Here is a 26,774-nt window from a genome sequence, read left to right on the forward strand (position 1 = left end):
AAAATAGGTTTGTTTCAAATGACATTTTCAACAACAATGTCAAACTGGCTGAGGTCGGTCGTGGTCTCCAACCTTCCGACTCATCGGCCTCTCATCTCCCTGGGGGGGGGGGTTTGCAAGTCTCCTCTTCCCTCTGAGTTCCTGCTCGCGCTTGTCGGGGCTTTGGGAGAATCGCTCATCATGTTCACACAGCAGCTCACGACTGCGATGGAGCGGCGAGTCAACTGTCGGGCTTCGCATATCAGCCGAAAATTGCGTTTCATTTTGTGAACTAGTCCCCAGCAGATTTCACTAACAGATCAGTGAGGAGTAATTTGCAATGTTGCCGTTGATTTCATTCATATTCATTTGTGCTAAACGGAGGCCTCCCCCCCCTTCTGTCAGCTTCGGATGCGCGAGGCGGCTGATAGTTGCACTGACTCCATTTGATTTCGGGATGTGAAGAAATTTGCATAGGCCAACAGGGGCCTCGCGCCTGCGTCTGTGCGCCACAAAATGATGCTCCGTCTTGTTAGCTCACTGGATAGAAAATTCCTTCTGCTGGTGCCCGAGACCGACTTGCGTCATTTTCACAGTCCGCTGATTTAACGAGACGGCCCGGGTGATTTGCGAATATGACTGCAGGACATGTCAAGCAGAATTACTGCGTGTTTGGTCCTGATGCGAAGCTGATTTGTCGCTTTTATTTGCCGGCATAAATAAAAGAATGCATTTTAGAACACGGGCTGTATAAGACTTAGTTTAAACTGTCAGGCTAATCATCATCAGTACTCTGGACTGTTTTCTACATGGTCAGATCAGCCCATGTGAGCAATGGACACTTTGGAGGAATATATCAACATGCTTTCGGAGCATCCAATTTGTCTTACGCTGCATATTTGTTGTGAATAACACGCCGTGGTCACTGTCATTCACGGCGTACGTTATGGATGCGTGATCGCCGCTTTGGAATGTGTACACTTCTCTCTATCTATGTGTGCTTTCCAAGCTCAGGAGCCGGCTGCATTTGTTCAAGATCAGCAAGCTCGAGACGTGAAACCGAATGTTCTTCTGACACTGAACAGGAATGATCATTTCATTAAGTAATTGCGTTTCAAGGCGTTTACCCGGACTGCAATCAAATTCAAAACCGTGAAAGAGGGTTTATATCAGTGGGCAGCGAGAATGGAACGAGAGGGAGCGCACAAATTCACGCGTACTTGTTGGTTCCTCGCGTTTTGTCCCCGGGTGGCGCGACCGTAGCCAAAAAATTAACATTATGTAAAGACAGGTTTCCAGAGCAATATATTGTAGGTTATTAAATAAACAAACATGGCATGGACTGACTTAAAAAGTAGTACAAATGTCCAAATTTCATCTTTTAAAAAAAGCTGGCCATAATAAATGCTTTCATAAAACCTGCACATTGTGGTTGAAGTTCAAGTTTAAATGTGACGACCTTGGAGCCACATCTCCCAGCCCACAACTATTTTAAAACAGGTTTACCCCCCCCCCCCCCCCCCCCCCCCCCCGGCATCACCAAGGTACAAAATACAGGTTAATTAAATTTTCTCCACTCTGCCACAACCTAACTTTACATGTGCAGATCATTTCAGTCATTTTTAAGCGTGTGAATATTACTAAATCCAGCAAAATGTGTAGTCATACCACTTATTACATAGCCATTTGTGCCATTTGCACAATTTCCCAAAGAAAGATGAGAGGTGATAAGAAGAGGTGCATGTTGGTCATATCACATACGTTTAGATACAGATTGTGTTGACTCTCTTTTCTCTCGGTCTGTTCACTTTTCCCCTGAATGATGGGATGTGATGGTGCCGCGTTAAAGAGGAAGCATGCAAAGAACGACTGACGTAGAGCGTTGTAAGCCCACCACCACTGGGGGTGTTTGCGTGAAATGGGCTGAAGGGAAGAGAATTCACTCTTGAGAAACTCAAAACACACAATTCTTGAGTGTGAAATTAAAACATAACGACAAAGGTCACAGGGTCACGCTTCAGGGTTACTCAGTTCACTGCCAGTGTGTTCAGATAGTGATTATGTCCTTCAGTCTGAAGCGACCATGTGTCTTAACCTCTGGCATCCCCTGGCGTGACCTGGAATCAAACCGCGACCTCCTGCACCCAAGTCAGCGGCGTGAGCCACTGAGCAACACCGGCTGCAAAAGCAGGAAACCATCTATTGCACACGTTTCTGTCGAGCTAATGGTTTTTGTGAATTAGCCCTAGACCTTCTCTTTTTTTTTTTTTTTCCAAAGTGTCTTTCATTCTGTAGTGCTGATGCACTCAGAAGAAAAAAAAAAATGCTAATGTGCAGAAGACTTACAGTTTTCTTTATGCACATGAAAGGAGAAAGATTGACTAATTGATTGTCCATGCTCCTGTAAAGTTCTTAGATTTTTTTTTTTTTCTTTTTTCTTTCTCTCTGCTCTCGGCAATAGTCTGGTTTAGATAAAAAAAAAGGGAAAAAAAGAAGGCCTGAGGCTTTTAAAAAGGGAATTCGGCACCGCACGAGTGTAGGCTATTGTCAATCCATAAGTTACTGGATGCACTTGAGCTTCCTTGCCTCTCAAGAGAGTTGGTGCTGCTGCGCACTGGTTCCAGATAAAGAATTTGCAACAAAGGAGAGCCAAAAATATATAAGAGAGAGAGAGAGAGAGAGAGAGAGAGAGAGAGAGAGAGAAACACACTTAACATACTGTTAAAAGGCGGCAATACAGTGAATTGTACCAGCTGGCACAACAGAGTGTGAAGCATCCTTCACAGTGTCTTCCCCTCCCCCCCCAAAAAAATTCCCCCCCAAGCAACTCCACCATGTCTACAAGTTTTTACATGAAGCGAGTGTTATGTTCTTGTAGTACATGAACGTGCATGTAAAAGCGGAAGCAGGTACACCTATATATGTATATATTTTGCAAATCCACGTGGTGCACACTCACTCAAAGGTTCCCGCGTATGCAGGCACAGTGGAGGACAGAGGGGTAGCCGGGGGCTAAGGGGCGGTCAAGCCTCCAGCACAAAGAAAGAAGTGTTTGATATTTAAGAGCACAGGCATCATTGTGGGTAATGAGGAGCCCCGGGCGCCTGCGCCGGGCAGAGCTCCGAGGCAGCCACGCGGTAATTACGCGGCTCTATTACAGGCTCACCTACGAGGGGAAGAGTGGCAGGAAGTACCTCCTGTCGCAGGGTTGAGACCAGCTGCGGTTCTCCACGGTTCACCGTGTCCCAGGCTCGTCCGTGGCTGTGGGACGCCCGCCGGGGGGGGGGGGGAGCAGCAGCGGCAGCAGACGACGACACAAATTGCGACAAAAGCTAATCGGAAGATTGTGAAAGTAGAGTACTTAAGCGGAGCTGCAACCGTCAATGAGTTTCCTCTCCATCAACTGAGCAATCATTCGGTCAACGCATCATCAAATCTTTTAATTTGATTTCGAGATTCAACACGTCATTGCCACATCAACAGAAACTGTACTCTGTACAGTAGAAAAAGCGGCTGATGTTTGGTATCCATCAGTCAATACAATAGCTGATTATTTTCAGTGGACCTAAAAGGTTGGTTCACCCAAATCACAAAGACGAAAGCATTTCATTGAACCGTTATGGTACCGAGCCATTCAGATGGTGGAAGCCTCCGTCACTGACACGATACAGTGTGGCTGAGCGGAATTTAATTTGTGGTCCTCAAAGCAATAGAAATTGTATATATAAAAAAATCCCGAACACCCAGCAAAATGTGTCTGTCCATGAGCAATGTCGCAGTTATGCAGGACAACACGCGGATGTGGTCGGCGTTTAACTGATGTACAGTGGAAAGAGTCGACAGTGGGATTACTCACCGTGACTCGGGGAGGAGATGTTGCGGTTAGCTCTTCACACAGAATCGCACGGAGGCAGAAATCTGTCTCAGACGTCAAACGACAACCACTCTTCTCGCACTGCCAACGGGATTGAGCGACACGATTCCCTTCCCCGCCCATCTTCCCTCCTCCAACCTTGAGCAGCCCCCGACACGCCACCGCTTTACAACGACAAATACACATACAAAAAGACCCCGCGCAGTTTGGATATCCCCATTTTCATCCACGCTACCCTGCACACGGCACACGTTGCAATTTCCTGCTCGTTGCGAATTTGTCTTGAACAAAGCGAGATTCGTGTTCGTGGGAGAAGACAAGTGATCGCCCGCAGATCACACCGCGAGGGCCCCCCAGTTCTTTATCGCCATCTGTCCCCACAGTTTTCTGTGCTGCTTCTGAGTGAGTTATTAAACTCTTCAACTCTTTGCCTCGATAGGAGAACAAGTCCCGGATTAGGGTTGTGTGTCGGCCCGGACATCCGAAGCCATCCATGGACACAGTGAACACAAATGAATGGAATCCGTAAAAAGCTTTAATTTGTTAAGTAAGTTTTTGTAATTTTTTTTGCTTTTACCGATTCTTCTTTTCAAGCGATAGCTCAGTGATTTTGAAGTGGGGTGGTGTGAGCTACCAATACGTTGAGCTCATAAGTCTGAGCTCTGCTGCTGCAGAGGGGACCACCGAAATACAAGCCCACTTCAAAATCACCGAACTACCCCTTTAACATATCTCGCTCTCCTTTGGAAGCGGAGTTTGCACGTGAAAGCATCTTGGAGAAACCCCGAATGATTACAGGTTTTGGACTGGCTGTTACCATGGCCACAAATCCATGGACTCCAGTCTCTCGTTGTCAACTCGTCCAGCCGATCGGGACCGACTCACACACTAACACGGCTTTAAGAGGGGATTTTCTTCCTCCGCCTGCGTTCATGTATTAAGTGTCACCCGCTCCTCCCTGGGCCCGACTCTTCCATCGTTGTCCTCGTCACCACTCCCCCCTGTCACACTGTCACTCCCGCAGATCTCGTGGGATTTGTCCTTTCTGAGTAATTTTCTTTCGCTCCGCTCAGCGTCTGTGTTCATTAAAACCTTGTTTTGTTCCTCGCATCTTATCTCCAAGCTGCTCGTCAGTGGCCTCGTTTCCTGTCGGAGGTGCGATCGGAATACGTCGACCCGCCGCCCTTCCGTGTTTAATCTCCGAGTACGTCGTGTTTCATTATGCCGGGTGTCAAGCTCGGCCTCAGACGTCAGGATGTGGTGTTGCTGTCGTTTCCCCGAGCAGCCCCCCCCCCCCCCGCCTGCCGTGTTTGTCTGTCAGCGCTGGTGCTGATGGACGTCTTTGTTGTGGGATTACCGCACATTCTGCAGTTGTGATTGTCGCTCGCGATGATCTGCATCTCATTAGAGCGCCGGGATGAGCGCGCGGGACTTGTTGAGAGATGTGAAGGGGGAATTTTTTCTTTCATCACGTTAATTATCTTTTGATTCTCTGTTTCTTGACAAGCCCGTCCACGACATGAACGTGAGCAAACGCCGTCTAATCTCCAGAGTAGACCAAACATCGGCATTTTCAGTATTTATTGTTTGCCACTGATGTTATCACTGTATGGATACATTCCTCCAAATAATTGGCATTGTTTTTGTGTATTTTCATTTCATATATTCAATTTCTCAGTTGCCTTTTTTCTCTTACACAGTTACTTTTCTTCTTTTTTCTAAAACTATCTTTAAATATGAGTTTCATTTAATCCTCTGTCCTTCCCCCTCCTTGTAAGGCCGAAGATCTTCTCTTTGACGAATGAAAATTTAGGAAAGTGACAATTCCAGCTCACATTCTCTATTTTATTGCCTTTGCATGTGCCACCGTCACCGTCTCTGTTGGTATTTCATCTTTAATGCATCCTAATGGGACTTTAATTTCTATTTAAATCATATAGCCATTTCAGTGTAAAATTTTACTGCATTTTCAATTTTCCCGTGCACATTGCAAAGACACACGGCACTGGGGAGCCGTTCTGAGCTGTGCTGCGTTATGAAAAAAGAATTATAAAAACAATATATCTAGAGGTATGGTAAGCCACTGAAGTAAAAAAAAAAAAAAAAAAAAAAAGAGAAAAGAACATTTGTGACTAAATAAGTTGGATGAGACAATTGCAGCGAAATGAGGGGGAAAAAAAGTGGCAAGGAGAAACTAGAGATTTATATAGCTAGTTTGTCATCGCCACGCTCAGACCCAGCTTGCTCTCACGAGAAAACCATCCTGAGGTACATTAAACCCATCCCTCTGTTAAATATTATATTGGTGGCATGGGGAGACGGTGCTGGAGCGGGAGCGATGGGCGTGCCGCCTCTGTCATGAGCGCAAAATAATCCTGCAGGACGACAAATGCTTTGACGTGTTCTGATTCGTCTGACAGACACGCTCGCGCACACACACACAGATATACTGTACACACACACACACACACACACACGCGCGGGCACGAGTGTTCAAAAGCAGACGCACACACACACTCCCTGAGAAAGCCACCCTTTCTTTGTCCCTGGGCCCTTTTCCCTTAAGCTGTGCCCAGGGTCGTATTTGGCTGTCTCTCAGTAGACATCAGTGAAAACCCTGACAGTATTAAATGCATCACCAGAACTTCAAAGGAGCGAGGCTCCTCTGCCCTAGATGTCAGGTTTTTTTTAATTTTTAAATGGTTTCATGTGCAGGGTTGCTTCAGGTGTTTCTCTGCACCGCAGTCCTGCCTGATGGCGATTGAATGCACCGGGGGGGGGGGGGCAATGCATTATTCTGTCGCACGCAACTTTTATTTTTGTCGGGCGGATGAGTGGAGTTGGTGGTGGGTAAGTTAATTGTATGTGCGCTTCACTTCCTCAGGCACACGATCACTAATATAGTACATCACACTGCCTGATATGAACAGCTGCACCATTCGAAGTTGTTGGAGATGACTGATCATGCACAGCGGCTGACAGGGAAATAATGACCTGCACACGGGTAAAAGGCCAAGTCCAGACAGTCGAGACGCATTCGGTCCTGTTGGATTAACAACATGGAAACCTCGCGCACAGCAGCACCAGTTTGCCCCCGAGTGGAGCGGCTATTTGAAAGGTATGCGTTTGCCCAGGGCCACGAAATCTTCGTCAGTCCGCTTACGTGTCGCTACGCCTCGGGGAGACATCCGCCACCGGGCTGTTTTGCCTCGGGCAAAGTGTAAATGCAGTGGGATACACAAAAACAGTGCACGCACACATTCGCACACAGATTATGGTGCTAATAAAAGACCTGTAAAATGACCTGCTTTCAGTCTAATATGTGTGTGGCCACACACACACAAACATGCACACACACACACGCACACACGCACACACACACACTTTGAAGAAAGAAACAGCTGAGTGCAGAACCCATCAACGTCTTTTGCCACAAGTTGCACAAAGGCCAAGCCCACCAACGCTGCTACGGTGGCTGACACACATCTGACGGGATGCGTGCTGAAAAATCCTGAGGAGGGGGGGGGGGTGAGATATTATGTATTTGTGCCACTCCTGTCAGATGAATGGTGCGTGGGCTCTTATTACTAGGGAACTGCTACTGGTCGTCTGTTTTGACAGAAAGGGAGTCAAGGTGCGGCTGAATCGACACAGCACATTTGAGCGATCACTCTCGAATGCTGAGCAAAATCATTGGGTTTGTCGGTTGGGTACAGCTGTTTGTTTGCCAATTGCACTGGGAGCCGGGGACTCGCATGCGAAGGATCGCAGATGTTGGATGGAGATGGATCGGGCAGGGGAAGAGCAGCAGAGTTGAATTCCCTTTGATTCTGGGGTGTGAAGTCTCGGGACGAGCATTCGCATATACAGTACACGCAGCAGACGCTCAAGTGAGTCAAAAAAAACAACATCCATACGTCCATACATCCACCATCCACACCAGGTCGTGGGCATATGGACATATAGAGACAAATAACCATTCACTCCCACGACAGTGCTTAGCACGTTATCACCGTGCTGCCATGAGAGTAAAACCTTAGTTCAAAATTTTAACTTAATAAAATTGTGTTAATTGATCTCTTGGTTGTGTAATTAGCATTTTAAGCATTGGCTGTTACAGTACATGCCCCCCCCCCCCCCATTCCCTCCACACTTTACTACCACACACACACACACACACACACACACACACATACACAGTCATGTCTTTATGACTTCAGGGGATATAATATTCATGTACACCCATCAACTCGAACTTCAACCTGTAAACCTAACCTAACCTTTCCCTAAAGAATAATGATGTGCATTATGGTGACTTTCTTTTGTTCCCGTAATGTGACTGTGGAAACAGATTTAGGTCCCCACGACGTGAGCTAGAACTACACACACACACACACACACACACACACACACACACACACACACACAACATCACATCCCCGAAACCCACGAATGATAGTTCCACCTTTTATGTGTGCGATTTGCACATAAAATGTGAGTTATGTTTATTGGACAAACACGACGAGTCTGTGGTGGAAAAGAGTTTGAGAGGCTTTTTTTCCCCCCCTTCTCTGATCTGATCTGAATATTTCATGCGACAATATTGAGATCACTGTCTCTCCGGCAGGTTGCAGGATAAGTGCTCTATTCCATCTTTGCACGGACCTGTTTTATGTATTTAATGATTTCTTTCTGGGCCGGAGGAGGAACATGATCGCGTGGCTCGGTGGCGCGGAACGCAACATACAAGCGTCACCACTAATTGGCATATACAGCAGTATACAGCAGTGGACCACAATCATCGCCGAGCCACGAGCACTAGTGAAGTGGTTGAAATGGCGATTTGGTTTGTTTTTGTGCAGCAAAGCCTGCATTTGTACTTGTCCGGCTATTATGCAGTATCACGTATACAGTACAGTAGGAAAAACCGTCAGGTTCAGCACCCAGCTGGAGTTCAGAGATATTGTTTTCCTTTCTGTCTCCTTCTTTATTCAATGTTTCTCTTGGTCTCAAAACTCGGACAGTTTTCGGTTTGCTCTCTTGGCCGACTCTGACAGGACATGCACGCGGGCTTGTGGGTTGAAATCACACGACTTCAAACTCAAGTCAGAAGCCCGTCTGCAGCTTCATGGCAGGAGTAACAAACAAACAAACAAACAAGCAAAAAAAATACTCCACTGACTTTTATTTTAACCCCAGCGTGTCTCGATTTCACATGGCCTCGCGCTCTACGACGTGAAAGACCCCCACCACCAACCCGTGAGCGCGCGGGCTGATGCTTGGCGGCATATTCAGAAACACAGCAGACACTCAGGCCTATAGCCGAAGGTTCAGTAACACTTTAGCCCGCCTTTGAACGATCCTACCTTAATTGCAGGTCCATCTCCCACCGCCCTCCAGCTGAACACCTCTGAGTATCTGAACTCGGGGAGCGGCAACGAGCTGCCTCGTTATATCCCGCAGGCCTACAAGGGAGACACTCGTACTGCGAATTATTGGAGAAACTTTTTTAACCCGCTGTGGTTTCCAAAAATGAAATGAAAGTGGTCTTATCTAAGCGGACAGCTGTCTGGGATCATTGCAAGAAGTAGATCCCATAGATCAGGGGGCCAGCATCAGAAACGCCGCATCAAAGCTGTTCCGTGCAGAGTTCGCCGAGTGCCCTGATCCTTCGAATGTTTGCCGTTCAGAAACTGCGATCCGTAATTGGCCAAAAAAAAAGGAACGAAAAAAACTCTGGCGGTCAGTTTTTGTTACCAAAGCCTTTGAGAAAGACGGCGTGAAGTGAATTCAGCTCTACTGAGGATGATTTCAAAGCGGCTTTCCGTTTCTGTACGGTCAGCACATGTGAGAGGTCTTTTATCCTTTTTTTTCGAAGGGCTGGAGGAACGAGACGGTCTGCAGCCCACTGACTCAGATCCCCGTTGTCTGTGCACACGCCCCCTCACTTCCAGCGGGGGAGATCGCGCACAAGCAACCGGCCCCCCGGTGCACGCTCGCACAGACGCGCGCTCGCATTTCGGGCGGCCGCATTTACTATCGAGGAGCTGGGATGATGGTCCGGGTTGCGGGGATGCCGGGAGAAGGAGTGACGCGTGGGTGTGTGCAACTTTACGTTTGCGCGCGCGCGCTAATTGAAGCCTGAACGTGGCCCACAGGCTTTTTGGGAGGACGCATGAGGTTCAGGTTGCATTCAGCCGTCTCCTCCCCTCAGCATGTCGCAGGTTTGTGCCGAGCCGGAAAAGCGCGGAACTTTTCACCTCGGCTGCGTGTATCTTTTTCAGCACCAAGGGCGCGACCGAGTCGGGGCTTTATTCCAGACAGAGGGCGGGGCCCTTTATTTGCATTTGGATGCGGACGTTGGGAAATGTCATCTCCGCTCTCTGTGGTAATGTTCATGAGTTTCTCATCGATTAGGGAAAGACTCTAATTTCTCTCCAGCATCGGGAAAGGCTTTTTTTTTTATCTTTCTTTTATTGGCTTTAGCGGTCGGAGCAACGATGTGGCCCTGCTGAAGATGGCCTCCGTGTGCAAACGCCGCGCGTTCTGCTGACAGTTATGCTGCTCCGCTCTGTAAGAGGCATCAGCGTGAGGTCCAGCTCGGGAGCAAATAGCTTTGAAATTGTCCTCAATGGTACTAAATGTGATTTCCCGCCCCGACAGCCGACACATTACATTTGCACATAGGGTCCTCCTAACCCTGCATTCCGCTGCCAGGAAAGGGGGGGGGGGGGGCATTGTAGTGCAGCGCTCATCGTTGAGCCTTTCTCTATCGCTACGCAAAAGCAGAGAGAAAGAAAAATGTCCCACCTACACTTTTTATTTCCAGCTTTACCGTGTTTCTCTCATTACGCCCGTTCATTATTGCAGAACTCCGGCCTCTTCCCCAGCAGTAGTCGGGCAAATTAGCCGCACAATGCGTCCTCCAAATCGGTCCTTTTCCGCCCGCTTGTTCGAGTGGCAGCTATTACGTTCCACGAGCCCAGCGCTAACGCGGGCGTTTACCCTGCCAACCCTTTGCTTCATAACACCGATTGGCTGGCATACGCAAATACTCAGCGTGTGCTATTTTTGCCGAAGCGAGAGTTGAAAAAAAAAGAAAAGAAGAAAAAAAAAAAAAGAGGAAATGCAGTTCATCAAAAAGGTGGATGTGAATATTTTACCCATGAAACGACTCACTTGCACAAGATTGTACGGGTTGGGGCGGAAAAATATTCTGCCGCAGATGTGTGAGCGCGCCGCCTTTTTCGCCATTACATGTTTTACCATAATTTCTCACTTGGGTCGCAGACATTTCTCCTCATTTTCATCCTCAATTTTCACTCAAAACTTTTCACAAAACTGAACGCAGTCTTTTTTTTAGATGGATCAGAGAATGGAATATAGGCAGAGGTTTCTCAGATAATAATCTGCATGCCCACGCTTTTACACCCAAGCCATTTACTGGAAGGGGCGACAAATTCAGTCAAATCGGCATTGTTGCAAAAAAATGTACTTGAATTTAAGTGAATTGAAAGGTTTACAGTCGTGGGTAACAGAGCGCCTTCATCTCCCGAACCCTTCTGCCCAGGTGGTAACAAGCTAAAGGGGCAGCAGTTCCGACTGGACTGGGCCTGGATCTCTCTGGAGAAGGAGTACTTCGTGGTGGACGAGGAGGACAAGTTCCTGGAGGTGGTGCTCAGACGGAGAGGCTACCTCGGAGAGACGTCTTTCGTCGGTGAGTGCGTTTCAGTTTCAGTTTCTCTTTCTCCCTTCCTGACTCCAGAGGACGCGCTTTGTGTTTGTTTGTGTAGCCAGTCGGTCCGCCTGTTCTTGGATCAATAAATGGTAAATGGACTACGTTTATGTCGCTTTTGAAGCGCTTCACATTGACACGTTCGTACTGCGCTGCTATTCGACACGCCTTTTTTGCCGTCACATTCATACACGTTCAGAGAGGCAAGTTTTAGTGCTTTGCTCCAGCACACGTCGGCAGGCGGGCGGGCAAGCTGCGATCTAACCACCGACCCCGGGGTCAGCGGACGGCCGACTCTACCTCCTGAGCCCCCGGTGCACCACTTGGGCCCGGACTGAAATATCACAACAACTGCCATGGATTGCCACAATAGTTTGCACAGGCATTCGTGGCTAAAACAGGAAGTTATACTACGTCTGAACCTCTTTTTTTTTTACTTGATGTTTGACAGCGTATCCTACACTATTCAGTCATTAGCTGTATTGCCGAGCTGTTAACATCGCTATCATCTGCAGCGCTGCACCCCTACACACACACACACACACACACACACACCAAGATCTCTGACAGCTGAAGTGCAACACACAGTATAACCAGATCCATCCTCTCTGCCAAAGTCGTTTTGTTCAGCTTTGAGTCATCTTGAGTTTGCAAAAAACATTTTGTTTCTCGATGAGTTTGAGGAAACCAGAGGAGACAGTTGCAAAGATATAGCGCAGCGCCCTGTGCAAGAGCGCAACTATTTATTTCCCAGCACATACACACACACACACACACACCCACACAAAAAACTATGTCAAGAAAAGTATTTTGTCTTGTGAAGCAACACGCTGTTTCCCTTGATGTTCGAAGGTCAACCTCATTCGCTCCACATGGGCAAGTGATTTCTCAGCATGCGACAGTGCGGATATGAAATAGGCACGGGAAACAAACAAACAAATGCATGTCAGAAGGCGATGAAAACGCACTGAACTGAAATTGTGGATGAGACGAAATCAACGGAAGAAACAGCAACTGAGGGGAATAAATAATGGTGACGTCACTGATGTCAGATCAAGTCATAAAAAAAGGAAAAAAAAGGAAACCCCACCGACATTGTCAAGTTCACGTTTGATATAATTGTCACGTCCTTAATCTCCTTGTGGCTGCGGAGAGCTGTAGATATGAATTCATGTTTGTCCGTTTAACATCAGTTTGATTGTGTTCCTTTGATACACTAATGGCTGACGGTCAGCGTGGCCGACCAGCGCTGTTGGCGTTGTCGAGAGCGCGCTTGACCAGCTGACCACATGGGTTCAGAATCGGACTCAAATTTTTCTCCGTAATTGTTTGTAATTGTTTGCACAAGCTGACGACTACAAGCAAAACTCCTTGGCACAACCTGCAAATGCAAAGTATGTACGTAGCAGTAGTTTGTCATAGTTTCTCCAGAAATACAGTGTGTTCTGGAGGCAAAGTGAGCGTCAGTCGCTTCATGCACGTGGGTTTGATGCGGCAGTCTGCCGCATTAAAAGAAAAGACGTAGGAGACTGAGATGAGATTAGGATCAGACAAAATGGAAAAAGCTAGAGGCCATTTGGTGTACTCTGGGCCTTTTGGTCGTAGAAATGTGTTTGAGAAAGAAGAGGCTGCAGTTACATTTTTCCTCCCCCCGAACTATACCTTAAAATTGAGCTCATCTCATAGTCGTTGTCTTCTGACAGGAGTCAGCAGTGAGTCGGAGCAGGAGTGAATCTTCAGCAAGCTTAAAAATAAAACGCGGAGAACACGCGGCTGAGTCTGGACACCGATGTCAGGGATTTCTATAAGCTCTCTGAGCAGCGGATGGGGGTTATTTGGTGTCCACCTTTTATTTTTTTTGTGCTTACGTCTGAGCGTTTGTGCAGGTTGCAAAGGTCAAACGGACGACGCTGATGCTGTCCCTGAACGCGCCGCTCAGCCTTGACTTTATCACGCTTCAGCTCGTTCGCTCGGGGGAAGACTCGGCAGCCGTAAGCGGCTTTTACTCCCCTGCACGTCCCACCGTCCCTCTGATCCCCGCTCAAGCGCAGCGGTTCGCGTCAGGCCCGTGAACCTGTGCGCGTGATGTGTGCGCGACTCCTCTGCTGGAAAAGGTTGTGAGTGGATCATCTCACGGGGACGCATGAGAGCGACGCGTTGTAACCCCTCATCTCTTTGTACAGTTGGTGTGTGAGCATCTGTTTATCTCCGAGCACAATCACACACCCACACACACACACACACACACACACACACACACACACACACACACACACACACACAGATTAACGTTCAAGCCTCCTTTTTGATTGAACATCTGACATTTGGTGTTAACACGGTGCCGAAAAGCCTCCCCGTGAAAAGGTGCCCCCCGTCGGGGCCGACGTACGACATGTTGAGTGGAGGCGTTCTTTATGCATGAGTTGGTTTGAAGGCAGATTCACGAGAAGAAATATTTACGCGTAACCGTAAAGGTAATATAAACAACATTTTGAATAACAACATAGCAGCTAGAAGGTCATTTTGGTCACACATTATGCAAATAACATGCAACAAGCTGTTGCTTTGTATAAACCTGGACACGGAAAGAAAGACGGAAAAATGTTCTCTGTTAGACAGAGAACATACACCACGTTTAAGTCCATATCAAATCCAAACTATATTGTACTTTTATGGCGTCGAAATATACCGCCATTAGACGCCATTATAGTACAATGTGTTTTACTGTCTACCATATTTCCTATGTAAGGATGCAGTGGCGTCCTGAGCAGAGCGTCGACTCGCACTTCTCCGTCCGGTCCAGGCGCGCCTTCATGTTAATGCGCGTGCATGTGAGTACATGCGAGTCCCCTCTCTGTGAACTGTGTTGACCCTCCACCGGATAGGCTTGTTTCCCCAGTCTGCAGGCCAGCCGGTTGGACTGTCTTGTCGTTTGGATCTCCTGGTAGCTTTATTCAGTTCAGAGCTTCCGGCGGCGTGTGCAGAGACGGCCTTCACTGCGCTACGCAACACCTGCGGAGTGTAACGTCGTAAAGGAGAGGGTAGAGGTGTGGCATCAAGTGGCAGTGACATACATATATATATATATATATATATATATATATATATATATATATATATATATATATATATATATATATAAACTTTAAGAAAAAAGAGCGTTTCTTATGCTGTGTCACCAAATCTAAGTAACCGTGACAACACTTTTTTTCTCTCATAACCCAACTGAAAGTATGCATACATAGCGTGCCTCTGGGTATTTTTTGTGTTGATATGCCCGTTGTGGTCCTGTTCTGGCACAAATGATGAAATATTGTCCAGTTCATGACGACCCAGACTGCAAAAACACTGCAGCTGATCAGGGCCTAATAACTTTCATAGATTTCAATTTGCCGGGCCGGTGAACAGACGAATGGAGCCAATGAGCCAATATCAGAGTGGCAATGCTCAAAATGGGCGAAATAGCGGGTGACGTGACGCAATCCAACGCCGTGCTGCCACGGTAATGGAACCTTTGATCGATGTCAACTCAGTTTTTGAGGCTGTAGTTCGCGTCGTTGTTCATGAAATGGACTGTATTCCTATAGCGCATTTCTAGTCACATAGACAACTCAAAGCGCTTTACAAGGAAAGCCACATTCGCCCATTCACCCACATCCATACACTGTCGGAAGAGCCGTCAGAGGCACGTTAGGGTTAAGTGTCTATGCCCAAGGACACAACGGCATGTGGACTGGGCGGAGGCCGGGATCGAGCGAAAGAGGACGAACGACGCCACGTCCTCTTTCAGTGAGAGTCGGTGTTGCCGAGGCTCCGCTCGTGTTCCCCCCTCCGCTGATTCAGCTCTCGGGCGTTTGGCTCGGGCCTTAATGATGTTCGAGGGTTCAGACAGTTTCTGCAGCGTGTCTGATGAATGTGGTCGGCTGGCCTCCTCGCGACTCGCCTCCTTTTGCCTTGATATCGGTGGTTGTCAGTTAGCTATTGAGGCTGAGACGTTCTGCTGATGGGATTCAGATTACGATTCGACTCACACGTTGTTGCTTTTGTAATTGATTCAGGAAGTCAAGAGGTCCAGTGTGTAGGAGTTTAGGGAGGGGGGGGGGGGGGTCTACCAGCAACAAAAAAACTATGAATATGATATTCATAACTATATTTTCATTGGTGTATGATCGCCTGAAGCCGAGAATCGTGGTGTTTTCCGTCTACATCGGGAGACGGTTCTCTTCCACAGAGTCTTGCGATGTTGCACTGCCACGTTTCTACAGTAGCCCATGAGGTACAAACCAAACACCGGCGTCAGAGGGGGCCTAACTGATGTCCTACACACTGAAGTTTTATTTTTTTTAGCTTTTAAGAACAGAATCAAAGCAACAAAGGCAACATCACCCTCGAAACAGTCTCAACATCACAAACCACCCCTCATTATTTGTAAACCTAAGACGCCTATTTAAAAAAATGCATTGTCGTGGAGAAACGCCTTGATATGTCACCACTGAGAAGAATAAAACAACACCATCGATTTTGAATATGCAGTGCAGTCGGCAAGTATTTCGACAATGTACGTATTTGGACTAATTTTAGAAATGACAAAAAGGATGAGGTCAAAGGGTCGACTGTCAGATTATTATTCAAGGGTTCCTACTTTATATACGCACATTTAGGATTCGGTCGCAGAATCGACTGTTGCCTGAAGTCTCTCACAGATCAGTAGTGTATCACTGTATATGACACTCGGTGTCTGGCTTGCTTCTATCCCTAAGGACCAGTGCTGCCCTTTGAAACACACCGTCGGTTATTCAGAGGTCAGTTTACTGACATTTCAAAAAAGGCCCCCGGAAAATTCACCAGAGCCCCCGAGGCGACAGGATCGCTTCTCTTTTAAAACAGTTTTAAAAATCCAAATATATGGACTTTGCAGTGGCATGGAGCAGCATCGCGAAGCAAACCGTCGCACCCTTTGCAAAGCAAGGCCCAGCGAGAACAATCTTTATTTGCTCGAAGAAAGATTATGGGATTATCAGCGTTGTTGCCAAATGGCGAACACCCTTAAGGCTCAGCGTTATAACCTGAGAGTTATTGTGTCATTCGAAAGCCAACGCGCTGCAGTTGAACCCCTCAAACAATTAGAAAACACGCGGGAGCGCGTTGTGCAAAATACAAAGGCAGTAAAAATATAAGAAAAGGAAGAGAAAATAAAAGAGCCACATAGGAATTACTGTAGTAGATGGTGTACACGTGCAGATAGATTCGATAGATTTCGACACCGAGCGGTGTCGGGGATTGAGATGCGGGGAGGAAGACGCCCAGCAATGTTGACAGAAGCTTTTCGCTGATGAAAGTTGGTGCGGTGCCAGACGCCGGCGGAGGAAAGCTGCTCCACGCGCTCCGTCACAACAGGGCGTGTAGGCGGAGAGGATCGGTGAGAAGGGAGGGGCGGGGGATGCAGGGGAGGCCAGATCGAGGTCCAGAGATGGGCCCCCCATCAGAAGAGCTCCGGCACGGCGGCGCTGGACGGGGGCGAGGGGATCGGACCGGATTCTTCCTCCTCTGCTTTCGAGCGTACGAGTGGAACTCGGCCTTCTCACTTCTCAGTGAAAAATAACATGACTAAGGTATCGACCCTCAGCTCCATTCTTGGCGCGCCGTCCTCAGCCGCTCTGTTCTTTTGATTGACTTCCCACTTGACCCGTCTCACACTCGTCTCTTCCCAACCGTAATCTCTCCTCCCCTCGTTTCGCCGTTTGGTCCTTGTGCACCTAACCTGCTTCTTGGCCTTTTTCCTCATCAAAGACTCCGACGCTCTCCTATCCCTGCCCCCCCTCCCGCGGTCTTACAGTCCTGGGTCGCTGCCACGAGCTGCGTCTTACGTTCCTCCACCCACCGTCCGTTTGTCATTCGTCTTACATCCACCTTCTTCTCTCCTGTCGGTCTTACTTCAGCAGTGTGCTCCTCCTCTGTCTTTACATTCTCACCTCCTTGTTGCGTGCAGCCTGCATTTGGATGTGACACATTTATTGCAGTGTCTCTTTCCTTTCCTTTCCGCCCTGTCTTCTTTGCCCGTATGAGCAATATGAGGAACCCCATTGGGAAACGCGATGGGACTGAATTCTCATTCTTCTTTTCCACTGCTTGCATAAGTCAAAGTTCACTCCAAGTAGACTTTTTGTTTCCCCATTCTGCTCTGTCCTTCCCTGCACTGTCCTCTCCTGCTCTGTCCTTGCCCCGAGAGATGAATGGCGGATTGTTAACAAGGCGTACCTTTTGCCACGGTAAGATACCGAGTATCACCTCCTGCGGGATGTGCTCCAGCCTCATTATCGGTGCCAAGCCAGGTGGATGGAGAGATAATTACTATTTCATCAGCAGAGAATGGAAACCGTTCTTCTTCTTTTTTTTTTTTTTTTCACCACCTCCACCGGAGTTGTCTCGATGTGAAATTACCCCTGTGTTGCAATGAGCGTGAAGGTACCCGCACTCATACATTCTGTGATGAATTGTGTATTTCATATTCGGCCAAACGCTGCGCGCTGCAGTATTTTCTTTCAGTGGTGAAATTATTTACAGTGCAGAACACAAAAGGAAGGAATGTTTTGCAGCCACACACAGAGAGTGTGAGTGTGTGTGAGTGTGAGTGTGTGTGTGTGTGTGTGTGTGTGTGTGTGTGTGTGTGTGTGTGTGTGTGTGTGTGTGTGTGTGAGAGTGTGTGTGGACCACGGCGCTGAGCAGCAGCACCATAGAGATCAAAAGGTCCTGGTTGGGGGGTATATATTCCCACCTGCTGCGAAGGAACCCCGGCGCAGCAGAGGTGGCGCGGCGAGGCTGCCGCCCTTCATCTCACCTGCAGCCGGGGAAGTTTGTGCACGCACGCGTTTTCATCTGACGTGGATCCAGTTGATCTTCGGGACAGGACTTCGGGACACGTTCTTGTGAAGTTGCGATCCTTCATCGGGCCTGCCTCTCCATGTACAGTGAAAAGGTGGTTCTTCATTTCTTGGATGCAAAAGTGCGACCTCCTCGCACGCGGCTCATACGGAGGGATCCACATGCGCGTACCGGCCGCGAGTCCTCTCCGGAGCCGAGGACCCACGCACACGTTTCTCATAATGAGGAACCAATTGTGACTTCAATGTTAACGTGTCAGACGACGTTGTTGACTCTTCTTGAGTCTCATATTAAGGGTGATTAGGTTTGACTGCTCACGACATCCCTTTTATTACATATTGAATAAAAGTCACAATTTTGAAATTTTTTAATAACTTAATAACCACAGAGGTGCCCTATCAATCACGACTGAAATCCACGGTATTCCATCTTTACCCAGGTGATCTTATTTTTTTCTTTCTCGTGCCGCTATATGCACAGGCCACAGTTGGCAATATTGTTTGAGTGAGCATGACCTCATTACCCAGATTAAGCTGATTGGGGCCGCATGTGAAGCAAGACTCGGTTCCCGGAGAGACTTTGTGAGTCGTGTTGGTGCAGCCGCAGCGAAGGGGAAACCGCAGCAATCTGTAGTTTTTTTTTCGTGTTGAGAAGAAGCGGAGAGGCCGAGGGTTGCTACGTTTAATATGACGCTCGGGGTCGAATGTGAGACCGGCTGTGGAGACGATTTTCGCTGTTGTTTCTTTGACAACTGATTTCTATGACACTCGTACATTTGGCCACTTATCAAAACACAAAATTGACAATTACAAAAAAAAACACAAAAAAAATCCATAGAGGAAACACTTAACATCAAAAGCCCTTTTTCATTTCCGTATTCCTCACTATTATCTTTTGGGGGGGGGTTGTAAATTACTAAAATCACCAGGGGTCCTCGCAGGCACAGTAACGTGTTTGTATTCCCGCATGTGTGATTAATTTCAGCTTTTAATCCGCACACAATACTCACCTCTCAGGTCTCACTGTGTGCGCGCGCAATCTATTGTTACCGGGTCTCGTCCCCGTGAGTGCGTCACCTCGCTCTGGGCGTGTTTTTGTCCCCGCTCGCTTGGAGCGTTGGGAACGACAGAAAACCGAATCCTTTCAACTAACATGTATACATGCGTCCACGAGGCACGGTACCAGCTCACGCTGTTCTTTTTTTGCAAGACAAAAAGGGCCCATGGGCAGCAATATTTTTCCCCAAAAATGTGATACATCACGCGTGCGTCTTATCCGCGCCGGCTTCTCCGGATGTGCAGATTCATGTGAAACCCAGTCGGGACAGTGGGCGCTCCCCGCTCCGGAGAAGGCGGGCCCATTGAGCGGCGACCGTCGGACGGATCTCGGCGGAGTGGATTCGCACGAAAGACTCATTATGCGACATTTGGGGAGGATGAAGGAAAAAAGGCTAGCGCACTTCACAAGCACGCCCGAGACGCGAGCACCCACCTCACACTCGGGAGGCAGCCGCGGCAGCCGACGCCTCGCGGCGCGGTGAATATGTTTCTTTAAAACGCTTCGGTCACAAATTCATGTCACACATTTCCCAGGCCGTGCGAGTGATCAGCGGCGAGAGACAGATGCGGCGCTCCTTTCACACCACTCTCTGAACAACGTGAAAGGGTGTGAATCCCTTGTCTGTCTCTCTCCCTCTCTCTTGCCTGACACGTTTTCATGGTTTCCTTTGCTTTGTCTCCACTTCTTCCTCTTCATTTTTTTTCTCTTTTGACCCATCTCACCTGCAATCCTTTCCGTCTGTTCCTTTTCGCTGTCTTCTCACGTCAAACCATGTCCTCGTGCCCGTGCCTCCCAGGTATCGGCACCCAGGACGGCAGCGCCACGCGGGAAGAGGACTTCAGGGGCAAGTCCCAGAGGCAGGTGCAGTTCAACCCGGGGCAGGCCGGAGCCACGTGGCGGGTCCGCATCCTGAGCGATGGCAAGTACGAGCAGGCGGAGACCTTCCAGATCCTGCTGTCGGAGCCCGTGATGGCGGTGATGGAGTTCCCCGCCGCGGCGACGGTCGAGATCCTGGACCCCAGCGACGGTCAGTGCCAAAACATCACTCGGACACTTTTCAAAAGTTGAGGCCGAATGTTCCTCACGTGCCGCGCGCGCCAGTAAATGTTTAAGGGAACTCGTACTCGATTGATTCACGTTATGCTGCTTAGTACCTCAACTCCACTTCACTTCACAGCATTTATCTGACAGCTTTAGTTACCAGCTCATTTGCAGAATCAAATTATTGAAAACAAAATATAATCAGCCGATAAATTATGCATACGTGACTTTCACTTCTATTTCTACACCGTGGCAAAATGCCACCGTCTTTTGAATAAAAGTAAGAAGTACTCGCAGAGATGCGATTACTTCTCCCGCCACTGGTGACAATATGATGGAGGAACTTTTATTCTCCGAAACTTCATCACAGCAATAAAAAGACGGTGTCAGTGATTTTGCACATTTAGACTCAGATGAGTTTCCTTCCTAGAATAAACTATTGCTGGATACGGTATCCGAATGCAGAACATTAGGCGTTGGCAACATTCATCTATAGCAGGGACGTTTTCCTTTATGGGTTATGTGAGACTTGATTGGCAGCCGTGTGCTGACTCAAACAAACAGATTATACATTATAGGAAGAAAGACATTTTCCCCACATTTATTAATTCAGTGTTTTCCATCATGAATATGTTTTTATTCAGTTTCGTGCCCCTGCTCCACTTCCATCATTTAAAATGAAAAATCAAACGCAGCTACTTTGCACAATCCAAAATGGCGCGATTGTAAATACAAGTTAATGAAATATATACAGATGAGAGGTGTGTTTGCGTCGCCCACCCGGACAAACAAACAAACGCGACTGCGGATGCACGCAGCGCTTCACCATACATCACTCGCCGCTGCGCGCGGCATCAGTCAACTTGGCAGACACGGAATGAAGAGCTGTCAATGTGAAATAAACTGTCAATATTACCTCTTTAGATGGACTCGCACGTCAAACCTGCCCCGCAGGCAAGCGGGAGAAGTACAGCGTGGACAGAGATTTGTGGTGATGTTAATCTTTCTGCTGGTCTTACAACTCAATAGAAAAAAAAGAAAGAAAAGCAGCATAACTTGACTTACTAATTGAGTCGTATGGTGTATTATTGTCCGGCCAACTCAAGAGGTTATCATGGGGCAAAGTTGCCCTTCTTGGAGCAACTTGTGTTGCTGTTTGTCAGTGAACATTGGTTCGAGTGTCTCACTCCGGTCTTTTCTGTTTCACCCCTGGTGAAAATTGTAATATTGATGGAATATTGAGTAGTGTGACAAACTGGCTGCTCTGCCCCATCAAGGCAAATTCTTTCCTCTTCTGAAGTCTTTACATTCAGTTTTTTGTATGCGTGTGTGTGTGTGTGTGTGTGTATGCATCACTCCTCTCCTCAGTACAACTTTTAAGTAATTATAGATGTGGAGGAAAAAAAAGAATATGGCAACACTGACGCTTCCATCGCAGTGACACACAACAGCTGCTTTCATCACGCTCATTTGTCCTGTCTCTCTCTCTCTCTCTCTCTCTGTCTGTCTTGATCTCTCTCGCTCCCTCTTCCCCTCACATGCATCCTTTTCAATCTGTCCTCCCCTGTGGGTTAATTATGCTGTGCGCCCAGGGTAGGGGCTGGTTTGTTTTCTATCATCTCCAGAGGTTCTCTAATGTGACAGAGATGTGCCACTCTGTACTCTAATGGGCCAGCGAAGCTCTGGCTGTGCCCGCGGCGTCCGCTGTGCTCCGGCATCTCCCGCTAATGATGAAAACCGGCTCTCCGTCTGGGCCTTTCTGGTTCAGCCCGGAGATTCCCCCTCCCCAGGGGCCGCGTCAGCTGGGCCTTATATCGGCCTTAGAGGAGGCGAGGCGGATCGCCAAGCTTTAACCGAACGTGCTCCAAAATTAAGGGGGAGCGTAAGGCGCTGATTTCTGTCCTCCTAGCCGCGCGGACGATCTCTGTTTGTCCGCACGAACGCCCGCGGCCCCTCTGCGTTGTTTCATTTTGCCGTAGAACGCGCACCCTCCACCGGCCCCGCTGCACTGGCCTGCGGTACGGCCGCTCTCAAGTGCCGCGGCAATAACAAACTTTGTGTGATTGCGGGGCGCGGCGGCCGGGCTCCCCTCCTCCGAAACTTTATGACTACTCTTTCATATATAATTCATGCACAATGCCGAGCGGAGATGAAGGCGGTAGTCTGTGTGCTGCGGCGGCGGCGGCGGCGGCGTCTGGCCATAATCAGCGGCATCTTTCTCGCCTCCTCTTACAGCGAGGACACTGTGTATCGGCAGAGCTGCTGCTCTACTCCAGTATTTTTTTTTCCTCCCAGCGTCAAGGTCACTAAATGATGAAGAACCGCTCCCTCCGTCGTAATGTTTCAGTGCGGAGCCACGTGGCCAGCTGCAGTCGCTTCTTCAGTAATTCTAGGAGCTTTGTCTCAGTTAGGATGTAAAATCTGTTGACTAATGCGGCGCACATGAAACGGGGTGGGGGGGGGGGGGGCACTGCATCTTCGCGGGCGGCTGTTGCATTGTGGGGATGCACATGTTGTGCTGCGACTATAGTCACACATGGTGTCATCCGGGGGCCTATAGAGGCTCCTCCATTTGCGTTCACGGTTACAGTTAAGCCTTTTAGCGGATGGGGGTGATAACCAGCATTACAAAGTGGGCAACAATGACAGCAACAACAACAACCACTGAACAGTAGAAACAAAATAACCCTGCATCCGTAGATAATTCATGAGAAGATCAATAATGGAAAAGGAGTAGAAATAAAAGTCCAACAGATTTTCTTCTTTTGCTACGCAAAGAAATATAACATCATCAGGTGTAGGTATCCACTATTTTAACACCCTCTGCAAAAACATAGCATCCTTTCTTCTCTCCCCATTAATGTTTTAAAATGACTGTGGGAGGACTGGAGGTGAATTTGACCCACCCCCCCCCCCCCCCCCCCCCTTTGCTGGAAATTAGGTTTTCTATATCTTGGGTGGACTTTGAGGCACCAGAAGAACGAAACGTGAGGTGAACTGTGAAAAAGCGTCGAGGAGAAGAGGAGTGCATAGTGTGTGTGTGTGTGTGTGTGTGTGTGTGTGTGTGTAAGAGTGCGTGTGTAAGAGTGCGTGTGTAAGAGTGCGTGTGTGCGCTTCTATAACCTCTTTGGGATTCCTGGTATAGACACCGACCTTGTCGGGACCGGTAGTCGTCATGGGGACCGAATCCCAATGAAGCAAAACATAATTTCTAAGGTCTCGGTTAGGGTTTGGTTTAAGGTGTGTGTGCGCGTGCGTGCGTGCGTGCGTGCGTGCGTGCGTGCGTGCGTGGAATAGGTAAACAGTGGATCCTGATCCCCTGCTATGAGCCCCTGTGCCCCCTGGGGAGTGAAAAATTGTTGTCACCGACAGAAAGGAGAAATAGAGGATAGGAGAGAAGATTGAGAGGAGAGGGGACGATTTAGGGAGTTTAACCCCCCCCCCCCGCCGTGTGTAAGATGGTGTTTGTTGATGACTTCATCTCAAAGAACCATCTCCGGTCTTTTCTTTAACACTGGATTTTGAATCAAATGTCCAAATCTGCTGCTGCTGCTGCTGCTGCTGCTGCTGCTGCTGCTGTTGTTGTTGTTGTTGTTGTTGTTTTCCATGCTCCCGCACTCGCCTCGTTAACGCAAGTTCTTGTACCTCAAACGAGCCAGTTCCCATCACTCATTCATTCATTCATTTCCCCCCCTCCCCACTCTAAGGGAGAGCGGCGGGGGGGGGGCTGCTCTCAGAAGAAGATCTGGGATGAGCAGAAAGTCGGTCCACGTTGTGGTTTTTTTTTGTTGGTCCCTGTGTGTCTGTGTGGGGAAAAGAAGCTCCAGCATTTATTGTTTCTATAATGCCAGTAAGTCCGTCTCTTTGATAGATGATGCCTTCACCGGCCCTAAGTCTCTCTCTCAATCACAGCCCTCTCACAGATGAAGGGAGGAGTGGTGAGAGCGGGATAGAAAAACAAGAGCGATGGCTCGGCCTGACCCCCTCGGAGTACAGAGCCGTCGAACCCGCCAAAAACTCCCAGCTGGTTTGGCTCCGCGGGATGAGCAGAGAGGCCTGCGCGGGTAATAGTCTGCGACACGCGAGGCGGTGAGGAGAAACTTCCGCGGGGGTCCCTTTGAAGAGCACCTCTGGCTGCATCGAAGAAAAAAAACTGTGATGGAGAGTTATTTCTGAATATGAATGAGCGCGCGGCGGGATCACCACTTCAATGGATCTGGGAGAAAGAAATGAAATTTAAAAAACGCCAGCCGGGGTTCACTAATGCAGAGGCGGAGCAAAAGCCGGCGTCGGTCCACGGTGGCCTAATGCACTGCGGATTGTTACACATCTCATTACCCTGTTATCCCCCCCCCCACTTCTTCCCTCTTCTCCCCCCAACAGAGTCGACTGTGTTCTTCCCCGAGCAGATCCACTCGGCGCAGGAAGACGTCGGGGAGCTTCTCATCCCGGTGCACCGCAGCGGAGACATCAGCCAGGAGCTCATGGTGGTCTGCTACACGCAGCAGGGTACGGACTGGGCCTTCCTCACCTCGCATAACCCGTTTGTCCTCGGCGAGCGGGCTGCCCCGCGGTCAAAGCTGAACACGCGAAGCGGTTGGACAGTTCACATTGCCTGTTGGGAAACACCAGTAGTTGTGCTGCCGTGTGTGTCTGCCGACGCGAGCACACCGTGACTCTTTTAATAGGCCGATTAGGGATTCCTGCAATTCGAAGCACCCGTCAGATTGATTTAGACGTAACTTTTCCGCTCGCGTCCATCTAGTGCTGGTCATGCGTGTCGTCACGATGACGCAGCGTGTACGGCGGAGTTGGGGTTTTAAAAAACCCGGCGGGGCTCCGGGAGAGAGGCGGATCGCATCGCATTTACATCTCACAAATGACGAGCAGCAGCGTGAGCTCAGTGGGATCACAGTTGGCTGTTATCCGCTGGCCTTTACAAGCGTCACAGTCGTTTGTCCGGATCAGTGACGTGCCTCCGTATATAACGGCTCCGCTCACCGTGTGATGATTAAAAAAAGATATATAATCATTTTTCTGCTATTTACCTGCAGCTGGTGACATTGTGCGGAAAGAGTGACAGAGTTTAGCCTCGCGCGTGTTCCTCTCTCCTCGCAATCCAATGAAAATGTATGTAGCCCAATGAAATGAGGAAGGAATTCACGGATTTGAATTCATATTAAAACTAATATACCGACCGACCTGATGGGCACGCTGTAATTGAAAGGTCAAACCTTCACAAGCCGTGACGGAGACTTTAACCGTCTGAATTCCAATGAAGTGAAATGTTAAAAAAAAAAAAGGCATCTCATTATCACTGATCGTCTGACTGCTGCATTTATTATATTTCGTTTTAAAGATGAAGATGTTTGGTTTGTTGGGATTTTCTAAACTTCATCGCATCACTTTTTTTTCTACATCAAAGTCAGCTAAATATAAATATGTGCATGAAAGCTACGACTTCAAATGCAGCGCAATCCATCATAGAAAAACATGGGCCCAAAGCTGATCACTAGAATTAGAGCTGATGTACCCAGGGCTCAGGTTTTTTACCTGATTTCTAATTATGTACATGTTGTTGTTGTTTTTTTTTAAATCTCCTCGCACCTTTTTTCGCCCGATTCCCTCTGAAGGCTCGGCCTCGGGAACGCTTCCCACCACCGTGCTGTCCTACTCGGACTTCATCTCCCGCCCGGAGGGGTACGGCAGCGTCCTCCGCTTCGACAAGGGCGAGAGGGAGAAGCGGTGCCGCGTGGTCATCATCGACGACTCCCTGTACGAGGCGGAGGAGAGCTTCAACGTCACCCTGGCGCTGCCCGTCGGCGGGCGCCTGGGCAAGCACTACCCCACCGCCAGGGTGGACATCTTGGAGGATGCGGGTGACGGTGAGGCGTGCTGATGCTGACAACACTGACGAGCGGGTTAGTTCCGGGGTTTTTTTTCTCAAATCGGACACTTCCGTCAGGAGATTTCCCACACTGGAGTAGTGTGGGAAATCTGACGGGGTGTCGTCGTCGTCCCAAAGCAAACGCACTCGCGGGGAAATAGCGTGTCACGCGTGGCCGAGACTTCGCTCGCCGGACTTAAAAAAAAACCAAGAATCAGTGTCTCACTTTCCACCAGTTTCTCCCTTTTTCCCGGTGATCTCTCTGCGAAAGTTAGGACAACTTTATCGAGGGGAAACTTAAAAATCAAGCTCTGGTC

General features: G+C 48.6%; 1 protein-coding gene across 1 annotated transcript in view; it reads left to right on the forward strand.

Moving 5' to 3' along the window:
• frem2a (FRAS1 related extracellular matrix 2a) overlaps window positions 1-26,774 on the forward strand; it is a 57,278-nt gene that overhangs the window by 8,084 nt on the left and 22,420 nt on the right. The window contains exons 3-6 of the mRNA XM_035625197.2: window positions 11,424-11,570; window positions 20,326-20,556; window positions 24,954-25,079; window positions 26,204-26,455. Coding sequence (XP_035481090.2) covers window positions 11,424-11,570; window positions 20,326-20,556; window positions 24,954-25,079; window positions 26,204-26,455 — 756 coding nt within the window. The remainder of the gene's footprint in view (window positions 1-11,423; window positions 11,571-20,325; window positions 20,557-24,953; window positions 25,080-26,203; window positions 26,456-26,774) is intronic.

Source organism: Scophthalmus maximus, chromosome 2 (genome assembly GCF_022379125.1).
Source record: "Scophthalmus maximus strain ysfricsl-2021 chromosome 2, ASM2237912v1, whole genome shotgun sequence".
Taxonomy (NCBI): Eukaryota; Metazoa; Chordata; class Actinopteri; order Pleuronectiformes; family Scophthalmidae; genus Scophthalmus; species Scophthalmus maximus.